This window comes from Pipistrellus kuhlii, unplaced genomic scaffold, assembly GCF_014108245.1.
Source record: "Pipistrellus kuhlii isolate mPipKuh1 unplaced genomic scaffold, mPipKuh1.p scaffold_m20_p_11, whole genome shotgun sequence".
NCBI lineage: Eukaryota > Metazoa > Chordata > Mammalia > Chiroptera > Vespertilionidae > Pipistrellus > Pipistrellus kuhlii.
The window spans coordinates 37,123,594-37,145,007 of record NW_023425416.1 but is presented as its reverse complement, the minus strand read 5'-3'; the positions used below and the strand labels follow the sequence as shown (position 1 = coordinate 37,145,007).

The 21,414-nt window shown below is 36.4% G+C and overlaps 1 protein-coding gene across 1 annotated transcript in view; it reads right to left on the bottom strand.

Annotated features, from left to right (window-relative positions):
• Window positions 1–21,414, bottom strand: part of RARB (retinoic acid receptor beta) — a 617,794-nt gene that overhangs the window by 314,264 nt on the left and 282,116 nt on the right. Inside the window, exon 4 of the mRNA XM_036431628.2 lies at window positions 20,331–20,778. Within this exon, the coding sequence (XP_036287521.1) occupies window positions 20,331–20,508 (178 nt within the window). The 5' untranslated portion in view covers window positions 20,509–20,778. The remainder of the gene's footprint in view (window positions 1–20,330; window positions 20,779–21,414) is intronic.

The window sequence follows — 21,414 nt, the reverse complement described above, 5'->3', positions numbered from 1 at the left end:
TATACACATATATATATATTTCAAAACGGAGTAAGACTATATGAAAATAAGTCACATAAACATATAAAATGTTCACAGTGCACATGTATATATAGTCTCCTCCATTTCCCTTCTTCCTTTCCCATCTGATCATTTTCTTTCTTACTCTAAAAAGCAATAATCTATATATAAAACTGAAGGAAAATTAGAAAGGAAATTGTTAAAATGTTTCCCTATAAAACATATCACAGCAGCTGCTACCAAGAGAATATATTCCAAAGTTGCATGAATAGATAAGGGAAATAAACACTAAAATGATGAACAATGAAATTTAATCATTTCTACTCTTTTTTATGACAAATTTATTGCCTAGAATAAAATGCTGACAAGCAATTACAATTGAGTTAATTGAAACATATAAAACAATAAAAAGCACAATCAAATTGCAGTTTGATGGAACAGAGAAGTGATTCCTGAACTTTTTTAGGGTCTTAATGCTTTAATGTTCCTATATTTTTACTCTCATGCAAACAGATTTGTTTTTTGCTTGAAAGTTAATTTTTGAAAGACTTCTTTCTACATTGGAAAAATCCTTGAGGTATCCAACTACAGTGGAGGCTGGATTCGATTCCATGGGAATTTACTCTTTTTTAGATTAGGCAGAATATAAAATCAAGAGTTTGGGAGAAGTTGGGATAAATGGAAAAGGAAGACACACAACTAAGCCCAAATAGTCAAGATAAAAAAGGTCAGGGATTGATGGGAGGAGTGATGCAATGCTTTTGCATTGCTTGGAATGTTAGCTACTTCTTGAAGGCCCCAGCCCTGTCACTCAGTTTCCTTTTGCTTATTTATTCAGCTACAAGGTGAATGAGGTTTTACATATTGCCTTTTCCATTTACATGACCTGAAATAATATTAAGATCTTCTTTCTTTCTTCCCTTCTAAAATCTTCACCTGAGAATATTTTTCCATTTATTTTTTAGAGAGAGTGGGAAGGAGGGGAAGAGACAAAGAGATAAACACATTGATGTGAGAGAGACACATCAATTGGTTGCCTCGGCATGCACCCCGACAGGGATGGAACCTGCAACTGAGGTACATGTCCTTGACCAGAATCAAACCTGGGGCCTTTCAGTCCATGGGCCGATGCTGTATCCACTGAGCCAAACTGGCTAGGGCAAGAGAAAATCTTTCTTGAATGTAAGTTTCATGAGGGACTGACTCTTTGTTTTGTTCTCAGATGTATGTATATTCAAAGTGCCTAAAAGGCAGCTAGGCACACAGTAGGTATCTATGTATAATGGACCAGACTTCAAATCAATCAACTATTCCCATAGACACTTGGGTTCCTCAATGTGGGATACTGGCATTTTGAGCAGAACAATTTCTTTCTTTCTTTCTTCCTTCCTCCATTCTTTCCTCCATTCCTTCCTTCCTTCCTTCCTTCCTTCCTTCCTTCCTTCCTTCCTTCCTTCCTTCCTTCCTTCCTTCCTTCCTTCCTTCCTTTCTTGATCTGATACAATATAGATCTTGAATATCCTTGGCTGGCATCATTAGATGCCAGCATCAACCTTCAGTTGTAAAAGGCAAATAAAAAATTTCCTACATATTTCCAAATGCTTTCTGGGGGACAGTTCCACCTCCCAGTTGAGAACCATTGAAGAAAAAAAAAATAGATGGGTAAAGAGAATTACTAAATGCTAAATTACTATGTTGAATAATAGGTCTTTATAAAAAGGTTTTCATTCCTATTACATTGTATTAAAAGTTCAGCTTTAATTCTCTATTATTTTATTGAGTAGATGTATCTTAATTTCAATCATTTTTCTTTCATTAATCAAGGAGAATATTTACATTGTGTCAGACTTTTGAAGCCAACATTGATTTTGACCCAACTCTGCATATAAATGATATATTCACTGAACAGACTGAAATATGAAGGTCCAATTACTTCCTATGACAAGTAAATTTTCAGTAATAATTATATCTTTTAATCTACCTATAAATATAGATTTCTCATGGATTAATCCTCCTCTCTACCTTAAAAAACGGCCAGAATTGACATTACTTGTCAGGATTAAAAAGAACAAATCACTTTATTCTTGAAAATTTATCCAAAGTAAAATTTATTTTTTATTTTTTTAAGTTAAATTATTATCTGTGTACATATCTACCATTTCCCCCACACACACTTCCATACATACCCTCCCTCCCCAGAGTTTTGTGTCCATTGGTTGTACTTTTATGCATGTATACAAGTCTTTCAGTTGATCTATTATCTCCCTCAGATCTCCCTCCCCTCCCTGCTATAATTTGACAGTCTGCTTGTTGCTTTACTGTCTCAATATCTATCTTTTGGTTCATCAGTTTATAATGTTCTTTATTATCCATAAATGAGTGAGATCATGTGGTGTTTCTCTTTCATTGACTGGCTTATTTCACTCAGCATGATGTTCTCCAATTTCATCCAGGTTGCTGCAAATGATGAGAATTCCTTCTTTTCATAAAACAAAATTTTAAAAAATCAGAAAATTGGTTGAAAAAATAGAATTGGATGAGGGCAAGAAAATGAGACATGTGATGGAAGGTAAGTGTGAAAAATTGCTCATAAGTCCTGAATTTAAAGCAGACAACAAAGGTGACTCTACACCTTCTAGAAAATAATGAAAAGAGGGAGAAGTAATCATCTAATGGGTCACCATGGTCATAAGATTTTTTAAAAAAGTCTTTTGTTCACCTGAAGCATGATGAATTGTGCTACAGAAATCAGAAAAGATCTGTGGGATATAGCAAGCTATATCCTCAACAACATCCAGCAGACCAACGAGCAACAGCATGCATTGGAAATAGGAAGAGAAGCAGAAACCATGAGTAAAAATTGTCTTTGCTTCATGACTACAATGATATAAAATTGTGTATGCCTATGAGCCAAGACCAAAATGAAAATAAGGGAAATACAGTTTAATTTTCTAGGGTAATATTTTAGATAAATTACATTCTAATGACTCAGTATTGGGGCATTTATGAGCTATTTCTATTCAATAAATGCATGTGTTGAAATAAACTGCAGGCTATAGTATCTAATAATAAACAGAAAATAATCTAAGCTGTACTAATATCTATCTTTATTGTGTCATTCCTGAAAATGTAGTTAATTCCACAAAATGACTGACCAATAGTCTTGAAACAATTACATTGATTTGTACCAATTAAAATCTTTTAAAAGGGTAGCAGACACACTGGTTGAGCATGGGTCTATGAGCCAGGAGGTCTCAGTTCGATTTCAGATCAGAATACATGTCTAAATGGTAGGCTCAGTCTCCAGTAGGGGGTGTATGGGAGGTAGCCGATCAATGATTCTCAGTAGTCATTGATGTTTCTAACTCTCCCTCTTCCTTTCTCTCTGAAAGCAATTAAAAAAAACATATTTAAAAAAAAGATAGAAAATCTGGAGATTGATTAGCTTATGAGAGACTCCAAAAGGCTACAGAATTTCACACTATTTAAATTAGGGGTGTTGAACTCAATCAGAGAAGGGGCCAAAATCTAAAATCCAGCCTAAATCGCGGGCTGAATGGTTTACTGAACAGTCATAAACTGTCATTGTGATGGAAACGCCGCTGAGTGCAGTAATGACAGCGCGGTGCGGGCCATATTGCAAGGCCTGGCGGGACGGATTTGGCCCGCGGGCCTCGTGTTTGACACATGTGATTTAAATCTATAAGTTATTTAACTATCAGACATTATTGAGTTGCACTTAAAGCATCAACAAGGTTTCCAATTCCTATTCTGGTATTTACAAAGTCTTTGGGTATTAATATTATCTTTATGTTCTATAAGACCCAAATATAAATAATTATGTAAATATTAAATTTTGAAAAAGGTTTGTCATTTTGCACTTGTGCAATGCTGTTTAAATAAGCCCTCCCAGAATAACTGCTGTGACTCTGTAGCATGTCAACACTCAGTCTCTTCCCCTAAGAGACTCCACATCCCTGCCCCCATCCCTTTCTTTTCTCATGTCCCCACCCCCTTTTCTTGCCTGCTTAACATTAAAGAAAAACCTACACATCAGCAAATTCATAGGATTCCTTGTCTATGTAATCAGACACAACGTGAAACATTTTTCCCATAAGTACTTACTTTGTCATTAAAGCACACTACTGGCCTTGTTACACTGGCTTGTGGAGATTTTAATCTCCACTGAGAGACAAATAGAATTCCTGGTTTGGGAAGGTACCATTTCAAGTCCTTGCACACGTGGTATAAACCAAGTTAAAGTCTTCCCCAACGAGCATTACTTCATTACTACTTAGCTCAGTGACTGTAACACAATCCAGCAAACTGGTTTAAAAGCTCAGTAGGACCTTTCCACTTACTCCCCTGTGCACTTTGGAACAAAAATTCATAGTCTTTCATTTTTGGATTTTTTTTTCTTTCATTCAAAAAAAATTAGTGTGAATCTCCCTGGTGAAAGGCTTCAACCTAACTGAAGTCATACATAATGTGGGCCTCACCCTCAGCTAGATGACCATTTCATGAGTTTAAACCACTGACCACACTAAAAGGTGAAATAAGCAAAATTATTTATTAGAGATATAGAACTGCCGTGGTGAGGGTCCAGAGGAAGTAAAAATGGATTCTGAGGTGGGCTTTTATCCAGAAGGGGAGAATATTATCCCACAGGCAACGTCCGAGTTATTTATGAAAGGTTGGCACCAGCATCGTGAGTGACAGTCTGCTATATGAAAAATATGGTTATCTGGGGCTCTTCAAAACATGCCCCTCTACCCCTTTCATTAGACTAAAATATCCTCTTAACACATAAGAAAAACACAGAGGTTGTGCTAGGGACTTGAATACACGTGAACAACCTTCCAGTAACTTTGCGTGCACAGAATTCTATTTGTCTTCCTCATGTGGATAGAGAATAGGAAGAAGATGGGCGCAGCCCCCAACATAAATCCATGCAAAGCAATGAGGTGCCTGTAGGGAATTAGTGGACATTGACTCGATTTATCACAAGTTTCTGAACATTTTTTTGATGGCACATCTGGCAACATCATAAAAACTCCAGGTCCCAAGTTGATTGGACAGGAATTACTTTTGTAAATCAGTTATGACTGCTACTGACATGAGCTCATTCTGAGCAGCAGTGGGCAGAAGTAGACAAGGACAAAGAGAAAATAAAACACACAAAACATCTGGGGGTGGGAAGAAGGTCCTTTTTCTTTTTGAGATGCCTTTTGGGAAAGGCTACCATTTATCATCTGAAACTGGAAAATTACCCTCATTAATAGATGGAAATTAATTAAGCATACCTCAAGAAATCACCTGACAGTCTCTTTTTCATTTGCCTGTTAAAGAAAAGCCTTCTTTAGTGGAGCAGTTAAAGTTTTCCATGAAAAAAAAAAAAGTGGCACATTGTGACCTCAGAGAGAACTTGCCAGTTAAGCATATCCTGCTGTGCTCTGTAATGCAAGGTTCATAAGATTAGAAAATACTTCATATTTCCCCCAAAGAAAAAACACACACACACATATTGTCACACATATCGCTCCTGTTATGATCACATAAAAGATGGCATAATCCTTTGGAAACATAAGCCATCTCCTCCCATTAGTGTTTTCGTTGAATGTGTGTGTCTGAGGGATGGGGTTGAGAGAGGCGAGGGGGCCTGAGAATACATTCATTGACTATTTTTTCCAGTGTCCAAAGAAATAATCTGATTGAGAAAAATGCACCCTTGAATCTATTTGCTTCTGCTAAGGTAGTTTTCCTTCCATGAGAAAGTCTTAGTTCCAGATATTATTATTTTCCATTTCCATTTCACCTTCAAGTTCTTCATATTCTTCCTCTTCCTCACCTCCTTGCTTCCCTCTAATAAACTGACCCATGCAAAGGGATACATTGGGTCTAAGTGAGGCTCTACACAAAGTCCCTCGGAAGCATCCTTTCATTCAATCCTCACGTCAGACCTACTTCAGGCAGATAAAATTTGGGGATAGCAGTGCCAAGAGGAAAGGTGAGATAGTTTGTCTAATGGGCACCCAACTTAGTAACAATGCAGGTGTTTCTCTATGTCTTTAAAAAATTCCATTAAAAAACTATAAGAACTTATAAATGAATTCAGTAAAGTAGCAGAATACAAAATAAATATCCAGAAATCAGTTGCATTGTTATACACCAACAATGAACTATCAGGAAGGGAAACTAAGAAAAGAATACCATTTACAATTGCATAAAAAACAAACACCTTGTGAATAAATTTAACCAAGGATCTAAAAGACCTGTACTCAGAAAATATAAGACACTGGAGATACAAATAAGTGGAAGCCTACATCATGTTTAAAGATAGGAAGAATTAACATAATTAAAATGTCCATATATACAAAGCAATTTATGGATTCAATACAATTTCTGTCAAAATATTAATGGTGTATTTCACAGAAATACTAGAACAAATATTGCAAAAATTTATATGGAACCCAAAAGATATTGAATAGCCACAGCAATCTTGAGAAAGAAGAACAAAGTGGGAGGAATCATGCTACCTAATATAAAATGATACCACAAAGTGACAGTAATCAGAACAGCATGCTACTGGCATAAAAACAGACAAATAGATCAATGGAACAGAATAGAGAGCCCAGAAATAAACCCACACCTTTACAGTAAATTAATATATGACAAAGAAAGCAAGAACATACAATGGGGTAAAGCCAATCTATTCAATATATGGTGTTGGAAAAATTGAATAAATAGGTACAAAGAAAAAAATCCAGACTTTTTTCTTACATCATACACAAGAATAAATTAAAAATGGATTATAGACTCAAATGTAATGTTCAAAACATAAAAGACCTAGAAGAAAATATGAGCAGTTAAATCTTAGACATTTCTCATAGCAATATTTTTTCTGATATATATCCTCAGGCAAGGAAAACAAAAGAAAAAATAAATAAATGGGACTACATCAAACTAAAAAGGTTTTGCACAGAAAAGAAATCCATTGAAAAAAAAACCTCACTGACTGGGAGAACATATTCATCAACAACACATTTGATAAGGGGTTAATAATGAAAATTTATAAAGAACGTCTACAGCTCAACACCAAATAGTAAACAATCCAATTAAAAAATTGGCAAAGGACCTAAATAGCCACTTCTCCAAAAAGGCCAATAGACACAGAAAGATGTTCAAAGTCATTAATCATCAGATAAATGTAAATTAGAGTCACAATGAGATATCACCATACACCTGTCAGAGTTTCTACCATTAATAGATCAACAAACAAGTGATATGGAGAAAAGAGAATTGTGGTGTACTATGGTTTGGTGCAATGCAGATTGGTGCAGCCATGTAGAAAAACAGTATGGAGTTTTCTCAAAAAATTCAAAATGGAGCTGCCTTAGAACCTAGCAATTCCACGTTTGGGAATATATAAAAAGAAATACAAAACACTAGTTTGAAAAAAAATATGCAGCCCAATGTTCTTTGCAGCATTATTTATAATAGCCAAGATTTAAAGCAGTCCAAGTGCCCATCAGTAGAGAAATGGATATAAAAGCTGTGGTACATTTACACAATGGAAAACTATTCGCTCATAAAAGAGAAGGAAATCTTACCTTTGAGACAACATGGATGAATCTGGAGAGTATTATGCTAAGTGAAATAATCCAGTCAAAGAAAGACAAATGCCATATGATTTCACTTATACATGGAATATAATGAACAAAATAAACAAACAAAATAGAAACATGCTCATAACTATAGGGGACAGACTGACAGCTGTAGAGGGGAGGGGGGAAAAGGGTGAAGGGATAAAGAAAAAAAAATAACAAAAAACCCAAAACTCACACAGACAACAGTATGGTGATAACCAAAGGGAAAGGGGTAGGGGAGTGGGGGTAGGTAGAAGAGGATAAAGCGGGGATAAATGGTGATGAAAGGAGAGGACTTTGGGTGGTGAAAACACAATACAACATACAGATGATATAGAATTGTATACTTGAAACCTATATAATTTTATTAACCAATGTCACCCCAACAAATTCAACGAAAATATGCACCCCTATGCTCATAGCGGTGCTATTTACAATTGTTATGACCTGGAAACAGCCCTAGTGCCCATCAGTAGATGAGTGGATAAAAAAAGCTGTGGTACATTTACACAATGAATTACTATGCAGCTATAAACAAAAAATAAAAAGAAGGAAGTCTTACTGTAGGAGACAACATGGAGGGATCTGGAGGATATTATGCTAAGCAAAATAAGCTAGTCAGAGAAAGACCATGATCTCACATTACATGGAATCTAATGAACAAAAGAAACAGATGAACAAAATAGATCCAGAGTCGTGGAAGCATGAAACAGAGTAACTAATCTCAGAGGGAAGAAGGATTCTGGGAGCCGAAAGAGATTAACCAAAGAATTTATATACAAAACCCTGGACACAGACAATAGTGCAGTGAAGGCCTGGGGGGAGGTGGGAGCAGAGTGGAGAGGTCAGTGGGGTATAAAAAGGGGACATCTGTAATACTTTCAACCATAAAGATGAAGTTTCAAAACTAAAAATAAAAAAATAAGCATGCTGCTCAACATTTTCCATGGCCTGGTGACTGTTGGAGTTGATTCAACATTGTTTTGTATGGAAAATCCCTCTTTCTAGGGGTGGAGTAGGCCTTCGGGTCCTCCGGTCCTTGTGAAGGGAATAAGCTCAACTTCATCGCTTCTCAATGTTCACAAAAATGTTTGGCTGAGGAAAATGGTTTTATGATGTGCCTACAGGCTATGAAGGCCATTTATTTATCTTGACATTCTAATGTTTGTTTTTGGATTAAGTTCAGATTGTGAGAGAGCTATGTACCTATAGACATTGTTTGGGACCCCCAGAGGGACCTGCTTTCACCGACTGAGCTTTAGAGTGATTAATTGGGCCCACATAGAGGGGTGTTATTAAAAACACAAACATACGTAAACAGAGTTGGATTTACAATGTCATTAGGATGTGCTTATCTGGGTGGCTGAGTGACTTCATTTTATGAACCTATCAACTATGTAACTAGTGAATGGTCTTCTTGGAGTAGGCTTTTTTTTTTTTTTTTTTTTTTTTTTTAGGTCATCTGAGCAACATTTATTATCTATCTCATAGGAAGTATTTTCATGCACCTGCCTCAAATTGGTTTCAATCAATTTTCCCTATTCTTACTTTCTCTATTCCCAAATGTACTCCTTTATGATTTTAAAAAGTTTCACATGTAATTTTTAAAAGTTGTTGTAAGACTTTATTCCCAAATAAAATAGGATGTATGTTAAGTTAATTTTAAAAATACCTCATATATTTGTTGTAGGAATACACAAGATAATGGATATACTTTCTCATGTAGGTGGTGATTGTGATTTTTATAGGCAGTAATGTTAGTAACAACTATAATCGATCTAGAGTTTATTTAAGCAGAAGAGGACGTGGACATAGATGGATTACATGGGTACCATATGGTACAATCTTCGAAGAAGCTGATAGAATAACTTTCTCATTCCAAAATGATCCCCTTGGAAATTCTACCACTGCAGTCAGCATCTTAACTTAAAACTTACCATTTCAAAATGCAAATATCTCTCTGAAGGGTTAATTTCTTGGAAATGAAATCAGACATGAATACCTTTAATGTGTTACTTAGCCCTTGGAAGGCAAGAATTCTGATTTAGGTAAGATATTTGTTTTAATTGAATACAGTGAATTAACTCACTAAAAATCTCCCTTCTTTCATTTTAATTAATTCCACAAGTTATTTAAGGCATTCATTCATATAGTGAATGAATACTCAACATTTAGTGAGTACCTACTATGTGCCAGCCACTAAGCAGTGAGGATATCACAGTGAGCAAGATAGTCATGATCACTGAATAAAGATAAAGAAAACATCATGGATAATGCCACAACCTAGAATTAAATATTATTACTATACTCCCCAAACTTTGTCTTAAACCCAAATAAATACCCCAAACACACACACACACACACACACACACACACACACACACACATCTGTTATAAAACAAATATATATATATATATATATATATATATATATATATATATATATATATATATATATATTACAAAATAATAAGCCTGGATGGTGTGGCTCAGTGATTGAGTGTCGACTCATGAACCAGGAGGTCACAGTTCGATTCCTGGTCAGGGCACTTGCCTGGGTGGAAGGCTTGATTTACAGTGTGGGGTGTGCAAGAGGCAGCCAATCAGTGATTCTCTCTCATCATTGATGTTTTACTTTCTTTTTCCCTCTCTCTTCTTCTCTGAAATCAATAAAAATATATTTTACAAAAGAATAATAAGTAATCTTAATACTTAAAACTACATACTATTACTTCTATAACTTGTTTTTCCTGTTGACATTTTCATGTCAATATATTCACTTCTCCATAAATATTTTAAACAACTGCTTATTATTTTCATTCACTCTATATTTTATTAAATCATATTTCATTAGGCAGGAAGTTTGTCTCCAGTTTTGTTTTTAATTATAAACAAGTCTATTCTAATATGTGTGTTTTCCAAGCACACTAAAACATTTACTTCTTTGAATAAATTCATGGAGCAAAAATGCAAAGCCATCATTACAAGTATTTTAAGGCCTTTGTCATTTACTGGAAAATTATTCAATAAAAAGAACATATAAATTTTCATTCTCACCATCAGGGCTGTATATGAGTATTTATTTTTCCATAGCCTGAAAAACAATGGCAACCTCTTTTAAAAAATGGGTCTTCTCAAGAGCAAGAAGTAAAATCTCAATATGTGTTTCATTTTAAAATTTGAATTTGTACAATTACTTACTTTTAAGGCTGAAATGTTTCCTTGGACATTTGTCTTTTATTTTTTAATATGGGTATTTTCTGTTCCAGGCTATTGTTATTTTTTCTCTATTTTTCCTTTCTCCTCTCTGTTTCTATAATAACACATGAAGGATTACCTACAGGAAATCAGGGCAGGGGTCAGGATGGTGAAAGGGTCACTTCATTTCTGAGAGATTCCCATCAGATCTCAAGAAAATCCCTGTTTTATAAAATATTCCATCAACCGAGTCTAACAAAAAGGTTTACTAAAAATGCTGGAGGGTAGCTTTCCTTTTAACCACACGATGTTCACCAAAGTGCTATTTACTTGTGTGAAATGTCATTATTATTATTTTTTCTTTAGGTGTTTTTTTGTGTGTGTGTGGATTGGCCAACTTTATAGCCATTAAGCAGATAACATTAGAGTAGCTTAGGTATTAATAGAAGCAAAACTACCTTTTTAGAGAAATGTACCTTATTATAAACATCACTGAATTGACACCAAGGATTAGAGATGGTCTCTTCAGACAAAGTGACCTACAGAGCCTGCAGGTCCTCGGAGAAAAGGCTGGTTCAGTCTTTATCCAAGTTCCCTGGCCCTGAGGGAGCTCCTTTGCCAAAGAAAACCTCAACCTCACATGTAGTTCTTGGATGTGAAATCCTGGTGACAAATACACACTCAGTCAGCAGCCATGGATACCCAGGAAAGAGAGTCCTTTCCAATACCCTAATCCCAAACCAACCCCTGGGGAATTCTGGAGTTTAAAGGAAAGTCTTGGCAGAGGAGAAACTGTGAAGTGAAAACTTCCACATGCCTGGTATAGACACTTCAGAAATAGGGAAAGGTACATATGTGTGCAGAACAACCTGTATGTTTGGGAGGCAATCATTAGAATGAACAGTTGACAGAATGACAATCTTGTCACCACTAAGATTTTTGCTTTATGAGTGGATGGGTTCTGACTGCAAAGCACACATAAGAATAATACTGACTGCTATCATTTACTAAGTCTTTGCTGTTATAGCATTGTTACAAGTAGTTCACATCTATCAGTTGATGACAATTTCCTCACAACCCTTTTGAGGTGCTATTGTTATCCTTATTTTGTTGGGAAGGAGGCTGGAGAACATTAAGAAGTTAAAAAAAAACACACACAACTTGTTTAAGGACATAGATTGGGGTCTGGAAATAGCAATCTCTCTTGCTCCATTTCTAAACTCCTACCTCCTGCAGCATCCCACCCTCTTCTCCCTTTAAGTAATCCCAATTAACACCATTTTTGTTTGACAAGATGAACCTTTCCTAATCAGTTCTTCTGTCTCTGACTGTAAGCTCCCCGAGGTTAGGGCAGCACCCTGTATAGCACCAAATTTCAGGATTCACCACCAAGTCATGGTTCAATGACTTATTGCTGTCACTCGTGTCAACAGGGCTTGTTTCCAAAACACCCTAAAACTTTTGTTTAAACATCTGCAAAGCTTCTGGGCATTTGGTAAAGTAGCTCAGTACTAAATTAACAATTGATATTCTTATTGGAAAGTGGTCATTTTCATTAGTGCAATAGCTTTTTTTTTTTTTTTTTTTTTTTTTTTTTTTAGGTTTTGGCAACTGGGAATCAAGCTTACAACCCAGGCATGTGCCCTGACCATGACCTCCTGATTCATGGATCCACACTCAACTATTGAGCAACACCAACCAGGCCCCATCATTTACTTCCTAAGCACTTAACTTGACACTATTAGTTATTTTCCACTGATTCAGTCATGTATTCATTCATATATTCATTCATTCATTCATTCATTCATTCCAGTAATCTTTAACATTTTGGAATCCATGCTTCTTTTAGTAACATATTTTATAGCACCTGCTTTACTATTTCAAAATAAAAGTTATAGATAATAGGGCCCACCTACACATATAATTTCAAAGTGGTTAATTTAATTCCCATACCACAACATTGAGGAAGAATTTTTAAAAGTAAATTGTGATTAAAATAATAGTTATTTCAATGTGTAAAGGCAAAGCCATAAAAGAGTGTAAGATGCTTGGCTCTATATGCAGAATTATAGGAATGTTTTAGCTACAAATACAGATTGAAAAAAACGTATGATATTGGTAACTCAAATATCAAGAACAGCAGTCCTCAGTGATGTAATTTTCTGAAATGGTGGATGATTGTTAGAAATGTAAAAAAAAAAAAGGTCAGGCTATACTTGATTTACATAGCAATTATAGTCCTAAAATAATTCAGGTTATAATAAAAGCATGCAATATTTTACATTTCAATATAGAATGAAGTTATGGTTTATTTTTTAGTTAATCATAATTTATTGCTGGGGAGCTTTTAACATAAAAGTCTGGTGAGACATTGAGAAGTCACAAGCACATGAGACCGTTTTTTATTATTTGCAACTATTGTGCATAGAGCAGGGCATTCAGCCTCCTCACTCTTGCCCACTAAATGCCCAGAGGGCTCCCTCACTGTGACATCCAAAAGCCCTTCCACAAATTTCCAAAATCCCTGACCAGTGAGAACCACTGAGTCAGTCATTCCACATACCTTCAGTGAGTTTCCGACATATGTCTGACATCAGGTTAACAGAGGAACAGAGGAGGAAAGTTATGAAAACAACGAAAGACAGCAGAATAGAATATGCATCATAAATCAAAGCATGTACAGTGAGTGTGTGGGTGGGAGGGGATGTCATAAGCTTTACCAAATCAAGGCCTTACAGGGCAACGAACAATCGGGTTTTTAGATCTAAATGGTTTTAGGTAATTATGACTTCACATCCTTGAAGACAGATACAGTGTTTTAAAAGTATTTTTATTTCCTTATATCCACAGCCAACATAGATTTGTTAAAAACAAACAAACAAACAAACACTGGCTTTATGCAAAGCAGGAAGAGTTCAAACCCAGCTTCAATGTTTTTATCTAAGCAACCTTATAAAAGTTGGTTATGTAGGTCATTGTTTCTCTATTTCTCTTTTCCAGCTGGCAGAAAGAGGTAATACCTGTAGCTAACTAAGTAAATGGTGACTACTTTTAATACTTATACTCATGGCAAAGTTAAAACACACACACACACACACACACACACACACACACACACACACACACCACAATAGAGTTGTTGGGACCACCTAGCCATTGGTTGACCTGATGGTCTCAAGTTCTTAGAGGTGTTCTGGAGTTCAAAGGATAGAATTAACTTGTCTCTCTGTCTTTTTCTTGTCTTCAGTCTGTTTCTCTCTCTTTCCCTCCCTCTTTGCATCCTTCTCCCTCTTCTCTCTCCTTCTTCTCTCTTTCTAGTTTAAATTATCAAGAATCATTCAAATACCAGAGGGAGTCAAAATAGAAAAACAAAAAGAATAAGAAGCAATTATCACTTTAAAGACCCAGCATAAATATCTACTAGTAGAGGTTCTGTGGGGCTGCATGATGTAGATTCTGAAGATGGCCCAGAGCGTGGCACCTGGTGGTGATTCCATCTGTCCTCATGTCCATCTACCCATACAGAAGTTAATCTCCCATCACTCAAATTCATGTCAATGGGTTTTTCTTCATTAGGGGAAAAATAGACTGTATGAAATATATAGAAGCTGCAGATTGATGAATTCATCAAGACAGAATTTTGGAACACATTGAGGTTCTCATATATCATAGCCAACTGTTATGGTAATTCCAATTTCTACAGGTTCAATTTTCATAGAGTCAAAAATGTTTTCTTTTAAATGTCTCGGCTTAGTTTCATTATCTAAAAAGTCAATTTTTTTTGTATATTCTTCCAAACATGCTCTCCCTAGGAATAATCATTGGTAGGATAACTTAAGAGATAAATCCATTCCTGTTTTTATGATATGCTCTGTGGACTGAAAGCCTATTTGTCTTTAAGAATACACTTCCAGAGTTGAGATTCTCCTTTGGGCATTGAAGTTAATTTGATAAAATTGAACAATAATCCTTTTGTTTCTAATTCATGTTCACATACTTTTGATCCCTTGGGGGTAAAGTTCAACAAACAAAATGAGCCCAACTCCTCATTAGAACTATTTAGAGAATTACACACTGTACTCAACCAGAGAGTCTGGGGAAATTGTAGAGAGATTAGGAAGACACAAAAATTCTTTTATCTTGGGGGAAGAGAGGTACTGTACACAAATAATCAATACCTTTAACAAATGAACTCATATAATAGACATGTAGCTATAGGCCTATGCAAGACTATTAGAACTGTTCAATCATACCAAATATGTAATCTCTATTTTTTAAACATTCAGGTAAAAGCATTTACCTTCCTCCCTTAGATTCAGAACTTCAAAATATCCGATGACTGAAGGCAGATGCAATAGGCCAAATAATTATAATTGGTTTATTCAAATTCCTAACAAATTTATTTTACCTTATTATTATTTGGTTTAAAAATAAGAAACATAGATATATATTACCTATGCATTTATGTGCGTGTATACATATATATGTAAACACATACATGTTATACATGTACATACATACATATATGTACATGTATGCTTTATTTGGTATTCACTAAATACCAATAATATACTAAGACATCTTAAAATGAGATGTGACCCCTGTCCAGTGGGGTCATTGTATATGTTTAAGGACAAATATAAATCACAGTAGAAAGAAGACAAAACTACAGAGCAAGGGTGATGGATAATAAGAATTGAGTTGGTTTTAGTTATCAACAATCTGCATGTATTTAAAACAAGATCAACATATCAGGGACAATTGTCCTTAACATATAGTAAAGAAGTCCAATCAGGCAGCCTACACTGCTTTAGACAAGTTGGGTAACAAGACTCCTCTTAGTTTAAGACAAGATATAGAAATAAAACTTATTTTATGTCCTGTTTTTGGTAATTCTGAGACTCACAGTCTGACTCTCCAGAAGGTTGGGCCTTTTTAAAGCATATACCCCATTTTGTGATTTTGACAGGAGAGTACTTTTTGGTCATTAAAAAACCAGGGGAAGAACTTTCATTTTAAGATACTAAAGTTAAACTGAGATCATTTTAGGAGTGGCTCTAAAGCCAAAACTTTTTAACAATATTTTCCAGCTTACAACCTATAAGAAGCACATGTGTGGCAATAAAACAGAATAGGCAGCAATGAAAGGTACATAAAGAGAGACAGACGGACAGTTGTCCAACTTTCACAGAGCTCAGGCAGACGAAATGTTAAGTGTTCCTTGGCATAGCATATCAGCTTCTTGTTGGAAATCACCCTTGCCTGAAGGTGACCAGCTCTCTGCTCACAGGACAGAGATAAACAGATGCATCTAAAGTGACTCCTTGACTATGGGGTCCACCCTCATCTCCCCATTTTAATGAAAAATGATAGCTGATTCTACAGTAGTCGGTGAAAATAACATTAACTAGCTGTGTAAGCTCTTTACTTTCCGTAAGCCTCATGTTTTCATCTATAAAATGGGACTGCTGCTCATGGCCTCAGATCAAAATTGGGAGACTATTATTCAAAATTAAGAATGGCAAACATTACGTGCTTAGTGGATGATCCAAGAAGTGCTTGATACATGGCAGTGTTTATTACTTATTTAAACTCCCTCTTTTCTTATATGTTTCCTGATTTCTAAGCTTACAAAGATTCTATGATACATGAGTTAAGTCAGAATGCAAAGACAAGAATGTGCACACATAGAAGATGCCTTAAATTCATCTCTCTCCTGGAAGCATAAACCATTTGTTCCCTAGGAGAGGTTTTGGAGAACACAGTTCCTGAAAAGTGGCCACATCTTTCCCTCTGAACTGTGAATGGTGACAAATGGCCAAACCAATAGCAAGAATTTCATGCTGCAAAACAGCAGGCACCAAACAAGGAGATATGGGCTGTTTGCCTGCACATGGCTTGGAGACCAGGAAAAAAAATCTGACTATACATCACCTGCTGGAATTGAAAGGGCCTTGGAGACGATCTTATTTCATCCTTTTATAGTACAATTTTTCTTAATCATTTATATTCTCCTTCATCCTTAAAATACTTGAATATGATAATTAAAGACGACTATCCTTCAAATAAAAATAGTTTATAGTTGATGGGAGAGAAACTGAGACAAGCTAAATAGCCATATATTTATATATGTGGGAAGGGGGACATCTGCATTATAGGAAAAGAGTGCTTCAACATGCTGATTTCATGTTCTAATCTAGGAGGACAAGTGACCAGAGAATTGGAAGTGAATGGACAGAAGTATAGGGAGTGGGTGTAACATGAGTAGCCACAATAGAAATTGCTCACTTCTCTTTAAGGAGGAAGGTTCTTGAGCCTCTATAATACAGGATGCTAAAAGAACCCCATTACAGGGCAGGAGAATCTAGATGTGTACAGATTATGAAAGAAACACCATTAAATCCCATAGTTCAATGACAGGACCTTCTTTATGGAGTCATTCTCCAAAATGTTTGTTCCCTTTGCATTCTAGCTTACAACCTATACATGCTTTTCCACCCAAGCATGTGTTTTGTTAGTTATTGTGACTTTATAGAATTTGGCTACCTCCCTAATTAACCTCAAGACATGAATAAAACTCTTAAGTTTATTTTTAGCCAAGAAAGCATCTGTGTGCAACTTTTAAGACCTTGTTCCCTGCTCTTCAAAACCACAAGCTGTAACAAAGACAGCTCCCTATTCAAGGGCCAACTAACTGACTGCATAGTATCATAATAGTGGCTTCTTTCAATAATTTCAATCTGAGTGGTTTTCATGTGCTTTGTCTGTAGCAAAAGCTAATAAAACAATGCATTAGCCAGGGTTTGAAATAAGCCAACGTTAAAGTTTCCAGCCTGAGCTTTCTGTACCTTGTTCTCTGTCGGCCCCTTCTCCAGGCACCTTCAAGGTGCGTTACTCAGCACTCGAAGGCTCTCAGAAAAAAAAAATGTCATCCATTATATACCCCTCCTTTTTTTGAATTATAAACCCTCTCCTTCTAAAGGTTGGATCATATGAAATTACCAAGGTTTGATCAATTTTGATCTAGAAGAAGCAATTGCCTTATGGTTTAACCTGGTAGGGATAGCATTGTGTGTTTTATTAGTAATTAGAGGCCCAGTGCATGAAATCCCTGCACTGGTAGGGTGCCTAGCAGCTGCTGGCTGCCAGCCAGGTACTCCCTCCCTTCTCCCAGCTAACCCTGCCCCCTGGTTGAACTCCATAAGGGACAACTTGCATACTATGCTTTTATTATATAGGATTATGAAATGAAAAGAGCAGCTTGCAATTAGAGATACGGGAGCCCTAGATACAGTCCAACTCATCCAGAGTACAGGCTGAGCCACTGAGACTCTGATTGGGGGGAAAAATTAGAAGAGCTAACATCACCAGTTTGAGACAGAGCCTGATTAGATATAGATTATTAGACTCCTATTTCAATGTTCTTACCTTCATAACAGGGATCAGCAAACTTTTTCTGGAAAGAGCAAGACAGTCAAGATTTTAGGTTTTGTGGGTTCTATGATCTCTAACATTATAGCACGAAATCAGCCACAGACAATATGTAAACAAATGACTGTGGCTGTGTTCCAATAAAACTTTATTAACAAAAGCATGCTGGAATGGATTTGGCTTTGTGTAGTTTGCCAAGCACTATTCTATAGAATTCTTTGACCTTAGAATAACTGCGAAGAGATGGATGACGGATTTACTTATAGAGAACCTGTTAAAGTGTTCAAAGATGCTAACCCAGCATAATGATCTCACCCACCATTAACTATGCTCTGCATTTTTCTTAAAATCAGTAACAAAAGGATCTTAAAGTTGCTGGGATTTGTTGTGAGCACCTAGGGCTGCAGCTACCTTAGAGTTTGCTATCTGTAAGATTAGATATCCCAGAATGGGAATAATACTTATGTCTTGTTTAACTCTTGGCTACATGTACAAAATACACTTCTGATCTTAGGAAAGAAATGCATTAGACATGATGTCCATCAGGCTGGCTGAGTTATAGCATTAGATAGAGGTACTTGGGTGAAATTTTAATAATAATTTACTCAGACCCCCATTATGTGTTAGCTGAAAGCAACTTCACTATATCATTTGCATTGGGTGGACACTATTTTGAATACAGGAATTATTTCCATCTCTCCTGATAGCAAAGAATCTACTTTGGCTACAGCTACTCACAGTTTGAACTTGAGAAGCATGGGAGAATGTTATTAATCATTTAAAAAAATCACATGCTCTGGTCAGAAATTCAGAAAAGAAAAATTATAGTCAAGTCATTCCAAGAAGTGTGTGTGTGTGTGTGTGTGTGTGTGTGTGTGTGTGTATCAGGCATGATAATACTGTGATTACCATTGACATCTTTGCAGTGAAAATATGTCCACCCATCTGCTCATCTGTCCATCATGCATCCAGACATGCAGACATCCAAACATCTATTCCCTATTATTGTACCAGGAGCTAAGGGATCCTGATTAGATGAAATATTCCCCTACTCTCAGTGAGCAAAAAAATGTAGTGGGAGAGAGAAGAGAAAGTACGAAGATCACAACAAAAAAAGAAAATAAGGCAGTATTTCAAAATAAAAATGTCTAAGTACGAAGCAAATATTTGGAGGAATTCTTTAAAAAGCAGCAAAATGCAAACTAATCACCAGGACGAGCTCTGAAGTTCTCCTGTTGAGCTGTGAACCGGGAAGAATCTGGAGTATGTGCCGTGATACCTGGGGCGGCACGTGGAATCAATATGCCGTTTTACCTCCAGATGTCAAACCAGGGAACCCAAGACTACGAGGTGGGATTGTTCACTGGCTATCATAGTTTGTCCTTAAACAGGCAAACTTTTCTTTTTAAATCATACGACATACGTGCTTTCTATGAATAAGTCATATCAGTTTGAAGAATTCTAACTCTACTTTTGTCCTATCGTACTTTATATCCCACATTTTAGAGAAGATCGGAAGAAATAGCTTAGTAGAATCAAATGGTCAAGGGCATTTAAAAAGCTTATGTGATATGAATTGGTAGCAAAGGTCCCTGGGAAATTGAGAACAATTATGCATGTTACCATTACTTGGGAAATGAGTAAGATAGTCAAAGGGAACTTTACGACCAAAATTGTTGTGCAATCCAGGATTATCATTAATGATTTTTATGGCACCAACTACTAATTCACTGTTCACATCATTAAGTGTCTAATTTCTTTAGGTATATTGGCCGCATATGCTGATTATCTTTTATAAACTCTAATAAAATATCAGTCTACACATTTCATAAAATCTAGCAAAATATCAGTGTGGTTTTGAAAGACCCAAATTCTAAAATTCACCATTTGTCTGTTCCATATTTCTGCCAATAGCACTAAAGGTACAATTCTACACCAAGGGAAACCAACATCCAGTGGGATAAAAACTCACTCCGGATAGGAACCATCCTGTTTTCTCAGGCCCATTAAGCCAATCCACAGAGAGATAAGAGAGGAAATTCCAGTGGTACTTACTTGCAGGTGATGGGGTGCTGCATCCGCTTGGAGGAGGGTGCCCATGAAGGCCATGAAGAGGAGGCAGGGAAAGTCCTCCGATGACCGGCGGAAAGAGTAATGGGTAGGGTGTGGCTGGATAGTGAGTCATGTGTCCATTTACGGCCGGAACGGGACATGCGTGGCTACTGGTGGTCATGTTTCAGGCCTCACAAAAAGGAAGGTGTTCTGGGGTGGGAACACATCACTCTGGGTCTTGAACCAACGTTGGATTGGTGAATTCAGGGCAACACTTGAGTCTGAGCTGTGTTCTGGGCCAAAGGCAAGACAGTTCAGCAGCTGACCTTGTGTCTTCCCAGCATGGTTTATCCACCTCTCATGTTGTTATGCTGATGATGGATATTTTTTCTTTTTCTTTCAGTTGGAGGCTGGGAAAGGTTATCACTCTAAAAGTCCAGAGATGCTAATCCTGTAAGAAAAAAAATATATGTATGTATATATTTCACAAGTCAAAAATAGTCTCCTCTTTTTTAAAAATATATTTTTATTGATTTTTTACAGAGAGGAAGGGAGAGAGAGAGAAAGAGCTAGAAACATCGATGAGAGAGAAACATCGACCAACTGCCTCTTGCACACCCCCTACCGGGGATGTGCCCGCAACCAATGTACATGTTCTTGACTGGAATCGAACCTGGGACCCTTCAGTCTGCAGACCGACACTCTACCACTGAGCCAAACCGTTTTTGGCAATAGTCTCCTCTTAATGAAAACTATCTAATATTAACTTGTCTTTTAACCCCGTTATTCCCCATTTAATTTTCTTTAATTAATATAGAATGAAACTTATAATTTCAAAATAACTCTGATATTAAATATCAGTCTCCACCCACCATCATTTCTATAGTGCTCACCCTGCTTAATTTTTCTCCATGGCACTTAACATGGTCCGTTACACAGTGGGAGGGTTTGTTTTTGTTTGTCCCCCATATCAGAATGTACTCACCAGGAGGGCAAAGTTTTCCCGTTTTGTTAACAGCTCTAGTTTAAGCTACTATAAGAGTACCAGACAGGGAGATGCTCAATAAATATTGGTTGAATAAATGAA